The sequence below is a fragment of the Moschus berezovskii genome, chromosome 7 (assembly GCF_049115385.1).
Source record: "Moschus berezovskii isolate FMDL1 chromosome 7, NW_MosBer_1.0, whole genome shotgun sequence".
NCBI classification, from domain to species: Eukaryota; Metazoa; Chordata; class Mammalia; order Artiodactyla; family Moschidae; genus Moschus; species Moschus berezovskii.
Window position 1 is genome coordinate 29882654 of NC_142466.1, and position 13802 is coordinate 29896455.

The 13802-nt window shown below is 39.1% G+C and overlaps 1 protein-coding gene across 3 annotated transcripts in view; it reads right to left on the reverse strand.

Annotated features, from left to right (window-relative positions):
* The window catches only part of FOCAD (focadhesin), a 311664-nt gene that overhangs the window by 109462 nt on the left and 188400 nt on the right, over positions 1–13802 (reverse strand). For all 3 annotated transcript variants that reach the window (XM_088837878.1, XM_055428152.2, XM_055428155.2), the window contains 3 exons: positions 13639–13773; positions 7457–7507; positions 6673–6756 (listed from right to left, as the gene is read on the reverse strand). In XM_088837878.1, the coding sequence (XP_088694004.1) occupies positions 6673–6756; positions 7457–7507; positions 13639–13773 (270 nt within the window). The remainder of the gene's footprint in view (positions 1–6672; positions 6757–7456; positions 7508–13638; positions 13774–13802) is intronic.

Sequence of the window (13802 nt, forward strand, 5' to 3'; positions counted from 1 at the left end):
TGTTCTGGGCCAGATAACCTTTCAACCATTCTTCTGTGTGTGCAACCTATAAAAATCCAGGAGTTTGTGGATAAGCAGAGAATTTTATTTGGAACATGTCAAGTATCTGCATAAATTCATTTACAAAAAGAAACAGCTTCTGATGAATGCAGTGACATTCACTTAAATCAAAGCTGAACAGGTTACACCACATTAATACCAACCCAGGGAGCATAATGAGTTCTTTTATATTACTCACTTCTAAAATTAACTCCAGAAATCAACAACACAATCAATCTTAAGAGCTTTATAATAAAAAGTTCAATTTTTAAACAGCCAAATATTTTTTAATGAACCCAGGTCAGAGAAGAATCAACTGAAATGTTTATCCATTATTGACTGTTTCACCAGAAATATAATTCTCGATAGTTTTTTTTTTTGGGGGGGGGTTTGTTTTTTCATTTTGTTTCATTTGTGGGGTGTTGGGGGGCACTAAAGAAGGCGAAGGAGAAGGATAAATAGCTAAAAGACTAAGAAATACAAACTAAATGGGAAAAAAATCATTCTATTTAATATTGAAATAAATCCTCAGAGAAGCCCCACTGAATTTTTTAACCAATTTTAGATTTGTATATTTCAAATGATTAACAATATTGTTACAAATGAATAAACACATGGATTCATTCAACAGTCCCAGCTCATAAGACAGTTTAGCACTTAGTATATATATATGTCCAATAAATAATTATTAAAGCAATGCAACTGTTAAGTGCCTATCAGCAACAATCCACAGAAGTTCCTAATAATACACCAGGAACAAGAAAGATGAGTTAATGAATCTGGTATTCAAATCCCTAGCTCACATGGTATCTTATTCAGCTCTGCTCTCCATAGACATTTTCCATCTTACTTTGCATGTACTGTTTCATTTAACCCTAAACCTTCCTGCTGATGTCTGCCACTCCTTTAATGGCTTTTGATTTACCAGCCTGTTAGCTTTCTTTCAACAAGTTTCACAGTTTAAGTGGATGCAGCAATGAACAAGAAATCTTTCTTCAGTAAATTTAAAGAAAGGTGTACTTACAAAAGTAGTTGAATTATAATCCAAAAAAGTGACCATGTGGATATAATCTACTGTGAAAGCGAAAGTCACTCAGTCGTGTCTGACTCTGCAATCCCATGGACAATAAAATCCATGGAATTCTCCAGGCCAGAATACTGAAGTGGGTAGCCGTTCCCCTCGCCAAATCTTCCAAAACCAGGGATTGAACCCAGGTCTCCTGCATTGCAGGTAGATTCTTTACCGAGCCACCAAGGAAGCCCATTATCCACTGTATCTACTTTTTTTATTTTTAAAAAATATTTATTTAGTTGGCTGCATTGGGTCTTAGTTGTGGCAGTGGGAATTTACATTGTGTCACAGAATCTTTCATTGTGGCTCACAGAATTTCTAGTTATGGCACCTGGGCTTAAGTTGCTCTGTGGCATGTGGGATCTTAGTTTCTCCTGAATTGCAAGGCGGATTCTTAACCACTGGACTACCTCGGAAGTCCCCATTGTATCTTTTTAAATTTTTTTTTCTACTTGAAATTCACAGAATGTTTTTCTAAAAGATTATTTACAAGTATCCACAAATAGAAAAAGAGACCTTAGACACACTTTCACTGGAAAGGTACACAAGTAGCCTTCAGTTTTGTAAGTGAGCCAATTTCCCGTGGTGCAGAGTGAGTAAACTTTGATAAAAAGAAGGAATTTTAGATCTTACAACTAGAAAAGTCCCTACCTGGAGAGACTTCTGAAACAGTTGATCGTATGCTTTCCAAGAAAGTGAGTCGCGGTTTCACATGACTGCCATCATCTACAACACAGAGGTGGGAGCTGACTGGGTTGCATCCTCTGCCTTTGGGGACTTGTTTGGAATATGAACATATTGACCGTTTTGGGGGCTTTTAGTCCTTCAAATAACCAAACTGAAAATCAGTAATGAATAAAAAGAAGAAGAATGCATGGTGCGTGGCCTTGGAAGTAATGATTTCTTCATGTGGAAGAAGGTCCTCTGTATCAGAAGCTAGGGGTTGGAGGGAGGTAGACTCTGTTAAACCATTAAGTCCTCTCATCTTAATCCCAGTTGAGAGAATAATTCCCTGGAGGCTCAGTCAGTAAAGAATCCACCTACAATGCAGGAGAGCAGGTTCGACTCTTGGGTCTGAAAGATCCCCGGGAGAAGGAAATGGCAACCTGCTCCAGTATTCTTGCCTGGGAAATCCCATGGACAGAGGAGCCTGGTGGGTTACAGCCCATGGGGTCACAAAGAGTTGGACATGACTAAGTGACTTAACCACCAAACTACCACCAGTGAACCAGATACCTGTAGGAGTGAGTCATATCCCAGAAGGGGGTTAGGGCAGGAAAAAAAAAGGTTGAAAAAGCAAGGCTATGGGAATACCAGACCACCTGACCTGCCTCTTGAAAAACCTGTATGCAGGTCAGGAAGCAACAGTTAGAACTGGACATGGAACAGACTGGTTCCAAATAGGAAAAGGAGTACGTCAAGGCTGTATATTGTCACCTTGCTTATTTAACTTATATGCACAGTACATCATGAGGAATGCTGGGCTGGAAGAAGCACAAACTGGAATCAAGATTGCCAACAGAAATATCAATAACCTCAGATATGCAGATGACAACACCCTTATGGCAGAAAGTGAAGAGGAACTCAAAAGCCTCTTGATGAGAGTGAAAGAGGAGAGTGAAAAGGTTGGCTTGAAGCTCAACATTCAGAAAACAAAGATCATGGCATCTGGTCCCATCACTTCATGGGAAATAGATGGAGAAACAGTGGAAACAGTGTCAGACTTTATTTTTGGGGGGCTCCAAAATCACTGCAGATGTTGACTGCAGCCATGAAACTAAAAGACACTTACTCCTTGGAAGGAAAGTTACGACCAACCTAGATAGTATATTAAAAAGCAGAGACATTACTTTGCCAACAAAGGTTCGTCTAGTCAAGGCTATGGTTTTTCCAGTGGTCATGTATGGATGTGAGAGTTGGACTGTGAAGAAAGCTGATCACTGAAGAATTGATGCTTTTGAACTGTGGTGTTGGAGAAGACTCTTGAGAGTCCCTTGGACTGCAAGGAGATCCAACCAGTCCATTCTAAAGGAGATCAATCCTGGGTGTTCATTGAAAGGACTGATGCTAAAGCTGAAACTCCAATACTTTGGCTACCTCATGCGAAGAGTTGACCACTGGAAAAGACTCTGATGCTGGGAGGGATTGGGGGCAGGAGGAGAAGGGGACAACAGAGAATGAGATGGCTGGATGGCATCACCGACTCGATGGACGTGAGTTTGAGTGAACTCTGGGAGTTGGTGATGGACAGGGAGGCCTGGCGTGCTGTGATTCATGGGGTCGCAAAGAGTCGGACACGACTAAGCAACTGAACTCAACTGAACTGAAAATAAGTCTTAGAGATATCCTTTACAGACCTTCAGGATCTGTTGGTGAAAACCCAAGCATATATATAAACCCAACTCTACATCACTACTCTTTACATTGGACGATATAAAGAGCTATTTATGGTTATTAAAGGATCTGAGGATATAGGAGTGAGGTTGCTGCTGCTGCTGCTGCTAAGTCGCTTCAGTCGTATCCGACTCTGTGCAACCCCACAGACGGCAGCCCACCAGGCTCCACCGTCCCAAGTAATATTTGACTAAGTATAGCACTTAGTTGAGTATTAACTCTAACAAACATTATCAGAAACTGAACTTAACCCTCAAGTAGGATAAAATACAGGGCTTCCCTGGTGGCTCAGCAGTAAAGAACCTGCCTGCAGTGCAGGAGACCTGGGCTCGATCTCTGGGTCGGGAAGATCCCCTGGAGAAGGGAATGGCAACCCACTCCAGTATTCTTGTCTGGGAAATGCCATGGACAGAGGATCCTGGCAGGCTACAGTCTTTGGAATCACAGAATAGTTGAACACAACTTAGCCACTAAACCACCACAGAATAAAATATAAATATATCAACATTTAAAGAGGTGGAGACCAAATAGTGAAGAGTATATGGCAGTTATTTAATAAAAGCTATTATGCCAGCTGGAATATTTCAGTAATAATAGCTAAAAACAAGGCAATCATTATGCTGTGATCTAAGTCAGAAAATGCTTATTTAAAATAATAATAACAAAAAAAGTATCTTTCTAGAAACTGTAGCTAACCTATTGGTAAGAGTCTACAAATCAAATTTACATGTAACTTTTTCTTCATTTTTTTTTAAGAAGCTATGGGTATTGCTGATCACCATAGTGCAGTCTGAAATCCCATCTTTTTAAATTTTATGAGTCAAAGAACAAATCTTTTTAAGACTTCCTGTTTGTGATAACTGCATGAAAGCTGGTCGATCTGTCTTTGAGTTCTCAGTAACACAGGAACTCCTGCCTTGTGATGGATTTGGTTTTACAAGAGCCTATCGTCAGTGCCTTCAATTCAATTCAATAAACAGAGGCTTGCCTGGTTCCTACTGGCATCTAATCGTTGAATAAACTCAATCCAGAAGAAAAAGGCAACCCATTTAAAAATCCTCGAGGATCCCAAGAAATTCATAACAAAATTTCTTGCCATTTCACCCCTAGAATGGATTCTGGGTCATTTTACACATAACTTCTTCTAACACAATGTCTTCCTCACTCTCTAACGGCATTCAATAAACACTTGCAGGGACCTCTCTGGTGGTCCAGTGGTTAAGCTTTGCCTTCCAGTGCAGGGGTTAGGGGTTTGATCCCTGGCTGGGGAGGTCAAATTGCCAACATCCGATGGATCATGGAAAAAGCAAGAGAGTTCCAGAAAAATATCTACTTCTGCTTTATTGACTATGCCAAAGCCTTTGACTGTGTGGATCACAATAAACTGTGGAAATTCTGAAAGAGATGGGAATAGCAGAGCACCTGACCTGCCTCTTGAAAAACCTGTATGCAGGTCAGGAAGCAACAGTTAGAACTGGACATGGAACAACAGACTGGTTTCAAATAGGAAAAGGAGTACGTCAAGGTTGTATATTGTCACCTTGCTTATTTAACTTATATGTAGAGTACATCATGAGGAACGCTGGGCTGGAGGAAGCACAAGCTGGAATCAAGATTGCCAGCAGAAATATCAATAACCTCAGATATGCAGATGACACCACCCTTATGGCAGAAAGTGAAGAGGAACTAAAGAGTCTCTTGATGAAAGTCAAAGAGGAGAGTGAAAAAGTTGGCTTAAAGCTCAATATCCAGAAAACTAAGATTATGGCATCCAGTCCCATCACTTCATGGGAAACAGATGGGGAAACAGTGGCTGACTTTATTTCTCTGGGCTCCAAAATCACTGCAGATAGTGATTGCAGCCATGAAATTAAAAGACACTTACTCCTTGGAAGGAAAGATGACCAACCTAGACAGCATATTAAAAAGCAGAGACATTACTTTGTCAACAAAGGTCCATCTGGTCAAGGCTATAGTTTTTCCAGTGGTCATGTATGGATGTGAGAGTTGGACTGTGAAGAAAGATGAGTGCTGAAGAATTGATGCTTTTGAACTGTGGTGCTGGAGAAGACTCTTGAGAGTCCCTTGGACTGCAAGGAGATCCAACCAGTCCATTCTAGAGGAGATCAGTCCTGGGTGTTCATTGGTAGGACTGATGTTGAAGCTGAAACGCCAATACTTTGGCCACCTGATGTCAAGAGCTGACTCATTTGAAAAGACCCTGATGCTGGGAAAGATTGAAGGCAGGAGGAGAAGGGGACAACAGAGGATGAGATGGTTGGAGGGCATCACCGACTCTATGGCCATAGGTTTGGGAGGACTCCAGGAGTTGGTGATGGACAGGGAGGCCTGGCGTGCTGAAGTCCATGGGGTCGCAAAAAGTCGGACATGACTGATTGACTGAACTGAACCGAAGTGGGGAGTTAGGACAAAAGATAAAATAGAAGAAATATTGTAAAAAATTTAATAAAGACTTTAAAAATGGTCCACATTAAAAAAAAAAGACTTTAAAAAATAAAATAAACATTTGTATGTCTTTGAATTAGCAGTAACACTAAATGTGAAATTATACACTTTCCTCCTTAATATAACCTGAGAATCGAAAGCTGGTTATATTAGGTAGATGTTAGAAAAGGTTGGCTGTTTTTAGTCTAAAAACTGAGATAATGTCATATAACGTGTTAACACTTAAAAGAGAGTGATACCTTCCTCACCCAGTTCTCCAGGACTATCATTTCAAAATAAACAAATAAATAACAGATTGTTTTCACAAGGCATCTCAAGTCTCTGTCACAAATAAAGATCTTTGGGTGCCACGTGATAGAAAACCATACTCTGTGCAATCTGTGTTTGGGTAAAGTGGTTCCTAGAGTGACACAGATCTGCTCTGGGCACAGGAATCCAGTCATACAACCAGTCACCTTATGGAGACTACATTTTGCTCCATACATGTCTTCCATTTGTTTCGAAGAGATATAAATTCACTATCTGTGAAGTCTAAGACCTCTACAATCTATAACAGATAAAACAAATAGTGAATATAAATTCCTATCTTTTAAGGACACTTTATCTAGAGTTACAGGTAAGAATCTCTTCTATAGAGGGATACAAATAAAGCTATAAACCCAGGAGAAAAGAGACAGCAGAGAGAAAGCAGAAAGGCCTACCTCTTCAGGCAGATGCAGAATCGTGTGGTCCCCGGCACCAAAGTGTGACAGAGATTTATACGCAGCATTTGCAACAACTGGGTCCTAGTAAAATAAACAGAAGAAATGGCATATATTAAATATCAACTCTCGAATAAGAAAGAAAATTTTCCCCCACCAACCTTAATGTTCTATAGTCAGTGCTTTGGAAATGGTATTCACGCCTCACTTAGTATGTCCCAATTAAAAGTAGAGAGTAAACAGCATTGGGCAGACCAAATATTTATCCTTGTTGGGACATTAAACATAAAAATATGATTCTTCTTTGATTCTTCAGTTACTTCAAAGGGAAAGCTGACCTTTTGGAATCTAAGCTTTTTCACTTGTGAGTTGGGTACAATATCACCGACACTTTTTTCTCCATATTTCTTGATTGGAAATGACATTAAAAAAATGGAGTGGGCTTTTTATTCATTTGATGTGCTTATTGGTGGGAAGGGGCAAAGCAGGAAAGAGGAAGGACCATTAAAAATGAGAGACAATGGCAATAGTCCCTCTGCATATCCATCAGCATCACAAAGTAATAAGTGCATTTTATGGTGAAAATGTATTAACTGGCATAAATTAAGAATAATTTTTAAAATCTAAACTTGTAATCATAATTTGTAAATCAAAAATTTTTAATTTTTATCCTATTCTTATATTACAGTTCTTTATAACACAGTTCTATAATTCTTACAATATTCTTGTATTACAATTCCTACCCCAGCTTGGTTCTGTTTCTCTGACACCCTTCTGATAGTACCTTGTTTTGAGTATGGTTCCAGAGGAAGCTGAGGACTTGAACTTTAAAATTCTGAAAAATCAACAAACAACAGAATAAATTCTAAGACAAAGATAAAATGAAAGTAAACAATCTAAAGTAGCACATGTCAAAAGTAAATCACTTTCAAAATGATACCACTTGTAACTAACTTAATCTGTACTTACCTATCATTCATAAAATGAAAACACTCAGAAATAGATTCATCATCCAAACATATGGATATGTTAAATAAGGTGATACTTTTAGATTATTAAATTTTACTTCACTTTTCACTTTCACTTTTTCCCCAACCATTTCTTACTGACCTCTCAAATCTCAGTACAAATGTTAGATTACTCCCCTCTTTCAGGCCACTATTCCTAATCCCCTGCCCAGAGGAGAGTTCTCCCTTCTCCAAGCAACCATATGGCACATGGCACACTTTAGCATTTAATGTGATTATCTGGATATGTGGTTAACTCTTTCCTAGCCATCATGGTCAACAAAAGAGTCCGAAATGCAGTACTTGGATGCAATCTTAAAAATGACAGAATGATTTCTGTTCGTTTCCAAGGCAAACCATTCAATATTACAGTAATCCAGGCCTATGCCCCAACCAGTAACGCTGAAGAAGCCGAAGTTAATCGGTTTTATGAAGACCTACAAGACCTTTTAGAACTAACACCCAAAATAGATGTCCTTTTCATTCTAGGGGACTGGAATGCAAAAGTAGGAAGTCAAGAAACACCTGGAGTAACAGGCAAATTTGGCCTTGGAGCACGGAATGAAGCAGGGCAAAGGCTAATAGAGTTTTGCCAAGAGAACGCACTGGTCATAGGAAACACTCTCTTCCAACAACACAAGAGAAGACTCTACACATGGACATCACCTGATGGTCAACACCGAAATCAGATTGATTATATTCTTTGCAACCAAAGATGGAGAAGCTGTATACAGTTAGCAAAAACAAGACCAGGAGCTGACTGTGGCTCAGATCATGAACTCCTTATTGCCAAATTCAGACTTAAATTGAAGAAAGTAGGGAAAACCACTAGACCATTCAGATATGACCTCAATCAAATCCCTTATGATTATACAGTGGAAGTGAGAAATAGATTTAAGGGACTAGATCTGATTGATAGAGTGCCTGATGAACTCTGGACAGAGGTTCGTGACATTGTACAGGAGACAGGGACCAAGACCATCCCCATGGAAAAGAAATGCAAAAGAGTGAAATGGCTGTCTGAGGAGGCCTTACAAATAGCTGTGAAAAGAAGAGAGGCGAAAAGCAAAGGAGAAAAGGAAAGATATAAGCATCTGAATGCAGAGTTCCAAAGAATAGCAAGGAGAGATAAGAAAGACTTCCTCAGTGATCAATGCAAAGAAATAGAGGAAAACTACAGAATGGGAAAAACAAGAGACCTCTTCAAGAAAATTAGAGATTCCAAGGGAACATTTCATGCAAAGATGGGCTCGATAAAGGACAGAAATGGTATGGTCCTAACAGAAGCAGAAGATATTAAGAAGAGGTGGCAGGAATACACAGAAGAACTGTACAAAAAAGATCTTCATGACCAATATAGTCACGATAACGTGATCACTGACCTAGAGCCAGACATCTTGGAATGTGAAGTCACGTGGGCCTTAGAAAGCATCACTACGAACAAAGCTAGTGGAGGTGATGGAATTCCAGTTGAGCTATTTCAAGTCTTGAAAGATGACGCTGTGAAAGTGCTGCACTCAATATGCCAGCAGATTTGGAAAACTCAGCAGTGGCCACAGCACTGGAAAAGGTCGGTCTTCATTCCAATCCCAAAGAAAGGGAATGCCAAAGAATGCTCAAACTACCACACAATTGTACTCATCTCACACGCTAGTAAAGTCATGCTCAAAATTCTCCAAGCCAGGCTTCAGCAGTATGTAAACTGTGAACTCCCAGATGTTCAAGCAGGTTTTAGAAAAGGCAGAGGCACCAGAGATCAAACTGCCAACATCCGCTGGATCATGGAGAAAGCAAGAGAGTTCCAGAAAAACATCTATTTCTGCTTCATTGACTATGCCAAAGCCTTTGACTGTGTGGATCACAATAAACTGTGGAACATTCTGAAAGAGATGGGAATCCCAGACCACCTGACCTGCCTCTTGAGAAACCTGTATGCAGGTCAGGAAGCAACAGTTAGAACTGAACATGGAACAACAGACTGGTTCCAAATAGGAAAAGGTGTACGTCAAGGTTGTATATTGTCACCTTACTTATTTAACTTCTATGCAGAGTACATCATGAGGAATGCTGGGCTGGAAGAAGCACAAGCTGGAATCAAGATTGCTGGGAGAAATATCAATAACCTCAGATATGCAGATGACACTACCCTTATGGCAGAAAGTGAAGAGGAACTCAAAAGCCTCTTGATGAAAGTGAAAGAGCAGAGTGAAAAGGTTGGCTTGAGGCTCAACATTCAGAAAACGAAGATCATGGCATCTGGTCCCATCACTTCATGGGAAATAGATGGGAAAACAGTGGAAACAGTGTCAGACTTTATTTTTTTGGGCTCCAAAATCACTGCAGATGCTGATTGCAGCCATGAAATTAAAAGACGCTTGCTCCTTGGAAGGAAAGTTATGACCAACCTTGATAGTATATTAAAAAGCAGAGACATTACTTTGCCAACCAAGGTCCGTCTAGTCAAGGCAATGGTTTTTCCCGTGGTCATGTATGGATGTGAGAGTTGGACTGTGAAAAAAGCTGATCGCTGAAGAATTGATGCTTTTGAACTGTGGTGCTGGAGAAGTCTCTTGAGAGTCCCTTATACTGCAAGGAGATCCAACCAGTCCATTCTAAAGGAGATCAATCCTGGGTGTTCATTGGAGGGACTGATGCTGAGGCTGAAACTGCAATATTTTGGCCACCTCATGCGACGAGTTGACTCACTGGAAAAGACTCTGATGCTGGGAAAGTTTGTGGGCGGGAGGAAAAGGGGATGACAGAGAATGAGATGGCTGGATGGCATCACCGACTCTGTGGACATGAGTTTGAGTGAACTCCGGGAGTTGGTGATGGACAGGGAGGCCTGGAGTGCTGTGATTCATGGGGTCGCAGAGAGTCGGACACGACTGAGCGACTGAACTGAACTGAGCTTGTATAATCATTAGAGTGGTATCTGTCTTTCTCATTTCAAAGGCTGGTATATAAAGAATATAAAGCCCACTTTCTCAAATGACAAATATTTAATAAAAAAGTGAGCAGAAAGAGCCATTTATCTTTCAGCACTTAATGTCTCCTTCATTTTAGCCACATCTAACTTCCTGCCCTGCTAGATCATATAAGGTTCTTTTATACCTCCTTGACTTTGCATATTCTCTTCAAAACTTCAATAGAAAGTAATTCTTCATGATCCTAGTCCAATAGCACCAACTAAATAAGGTTTCTTTAGTGTCCTCCTAAGAATGTTGGTCACTTCCACCACCATACTCTCCTAGCACTTTGATTAAATGTACTCAACAAATGCTATTGCAATTATTATTGCTTATGTCTATATCCTTTACCAACTTTTGAGCTTTTAAAGGCAGGGACTGACAATGTGGTATAAAGGAGCTAGAAACTGCTGGGTTTAGAAAACAGCTTTCACTTAGAAACTGCAGTATTGGCTCAGTTATTTGTCTTGCATGTAGCAGATCTCAATAAATATTTGTTTAATGAATGACCCAACCTCTCAAAACCTCAGATTCTCTTGTTATAATATGAAAAATACTTTCTTATCAGATATTAGAAGTAATACTGTGACATAAAGCAACTAGTGCTGGGAGTATAACTACTTAAAATAGTATCTATTATTACTTATTAGTATCTCTAAGGCCTAGTACAGCTTTAATAAATATATTCTGAGTCAATGAATGAATGTATCCAGCACTTTAAAAAGCAATTCAGAAAACACATTAATTGAAATATGGACTCTATTTTCAACAAGCTTATATTTTAATGGAGATAATATTTGTGCACGTGGACCTGAAGTAAATATAACATAGAAATAAAAGTTCTTAAGACAATACAGATAAAGAACTTTAGGAACAACAGACTCCTGCTTGAAGAAAAATTCTCAAAGGATGGGATAACTTAAACTGATTCTTTATTTCCTAAAATAGACTTTAAAATTAGAGATGAAAAAGAAAGGAATTCAAGACAGAAAGAACAACATGCACAAAGGAAAAGAAATAGAAAAATCTGGAAACAGAGATGGAAACAGAGTGGTTTTGTTTCCCTGGAGTTCGAGAGGCAGAAAAGTAGAGTGAGGCCCGATTCTAAAAGACCTTACTGGCTCCCTATAAAGCAACTGGACTTCATGTTAGGGAAGCAAAAGGCATTTGAGGTGAGGTGACATGGGATAGCAATGACCTAAGAGATGCTTTGGGAAAATTACATTTAACTCAGGCTTACATGTCAACAAACTCTAAGCAACTAACAGGAAAAAAAAAAAGTACTTAAACACACACAGGAAGAGAGAGGGGGAAGGAGGGAGGGAGAAAGAGAAGGAAAGAGAAAGTGGGAAAGGTGGGAAGAAAGGAAGGGACAGCGTGAGTCAGAGTGACAGCCGAGAGGGGCTTTCTCTACATTCTCCCCTTCTGCTCCAGGCGGGCTCCAGTCACTGAAGGAATCTCCCTTGCTAGGAGAAAACTGATGGACAGAACATCCCAAAGCTGCTATCTGAACAGGGGAATCCTAATACTATTACAAGCATAAACGTAAACCAAAATAAAATGTCAGTGGAAAAGAATGTAAAATCTGAAGGGAAAAAACACAGTCCAAAAGACAACTTATACCAATGCAAGCAAACATAAAAAACCAACACACAAACCACTTCACATATTAACCTGTAATAGAATCTGAATAACTCAAAGTACAGGCAGCACAAATGTGAGTTCAGCTCTTAAAGACAGAAAGTAAATATACACAACACGACATACAAAGTCTTTATTTTGGTTTTTAGTCTGAGCTCCTTATCAGTAGCCTGGCAGACTTTCTGACATCATAAAGGTATGTACCCGTGAAGGGCAGTCATAAAAAAAGACTGTTGGTGAATTATATACTCTAGGAGTCTTGAATTGATTCTTTTTTTAATACCCGCAAACAAAAGCCCGAATGTAAAAATAAACACAATATCCTGTACTGGTTCATTCATTCATTCAATAACTAGTTTCTGAATACATATTATGTGCCATGCTAGATATTGTGTCCTTGGGGAGGACAAACTTGATTTTACTCACTGTGCAGCATTTAGAATGATTAGAACAAGTATTATCTTACACTCCTGTCTTATCATGTGATCTAAACCAAGTAAGGGGCTATTCCTGGAATCTTATGGAGGGCCAGTTTATCAAACTCTGTGAAGCATTAAATCAAAGTAAAAGTTTACCAAGACGTCAAGTGAAAATTAATTGAAGCTCTTTGAAAGAAAAGTAAAAAACATGAGCTTAAACGAGGTGATGGCTACAAAAGTGGAGATATAAATGAATCTGCCACCCTCTCATTTCATTCAAAGAAGAGAAAATAAAGAAAATGTTAAACAGAAGCACATGAATCTTTTAGCAAAATGTCTTCCACCAAGTGGTTCATTACAATGCCAAATACTGACTAGTTCATAAAATTATTCTCCTCTTCTAGGACAGCTTGATTTTACAATCATCTTCATGGAAGAATATACATGAAGAGCAAAGATTTGTATTGAAAATGTAAACAATAACACGCAAAAAATAAAATCTCTATGCCCAAGCTAGAAGCAAAGCACAAATAACACTATGTCTCCACTACTGGGAAAGTCTGCCCTGCCTTACTAAATCCTTTAGAATACTTTGTAGAATTTTAAACACCAACAAAACACATTTAAACAGTTGGTCTCACAAATTTTATTATTTTAGAATCATACTGGCTTTTAAAAATCTTGACTATACTTTCATAATAAAACTTGGCATCCTTCATGTAAGTAAGTCTTAAAGACAGAGGACTGATAAGGGTGGATATCTGTCTATTCCTAGGAGTCCATAAAGAGATCAACATGTTCGCAGAACTAAAAGCACTAAAGGATTTTTGGCAAACATAAAACCAAGAATAATTATTTCTCAAAAGTAATGGTAAAGCACACATTTTCCCAGTGTAGAAACAGACAATTTGTTGAGATCCAAACACATACCTCATACTCAGCTGTATTGACTGTTAAGGAAGGAACCAGAGAAAACAGTTCACTGAGGGTCTTCAAAATGAGAGGTCTTGTGTCACAACTCAGCTTTGGGGAGAGAGCATTCCAAGTGGAGCGAATACAAACCACCTGTGAAGCAAACACAAAAGTCAATACCT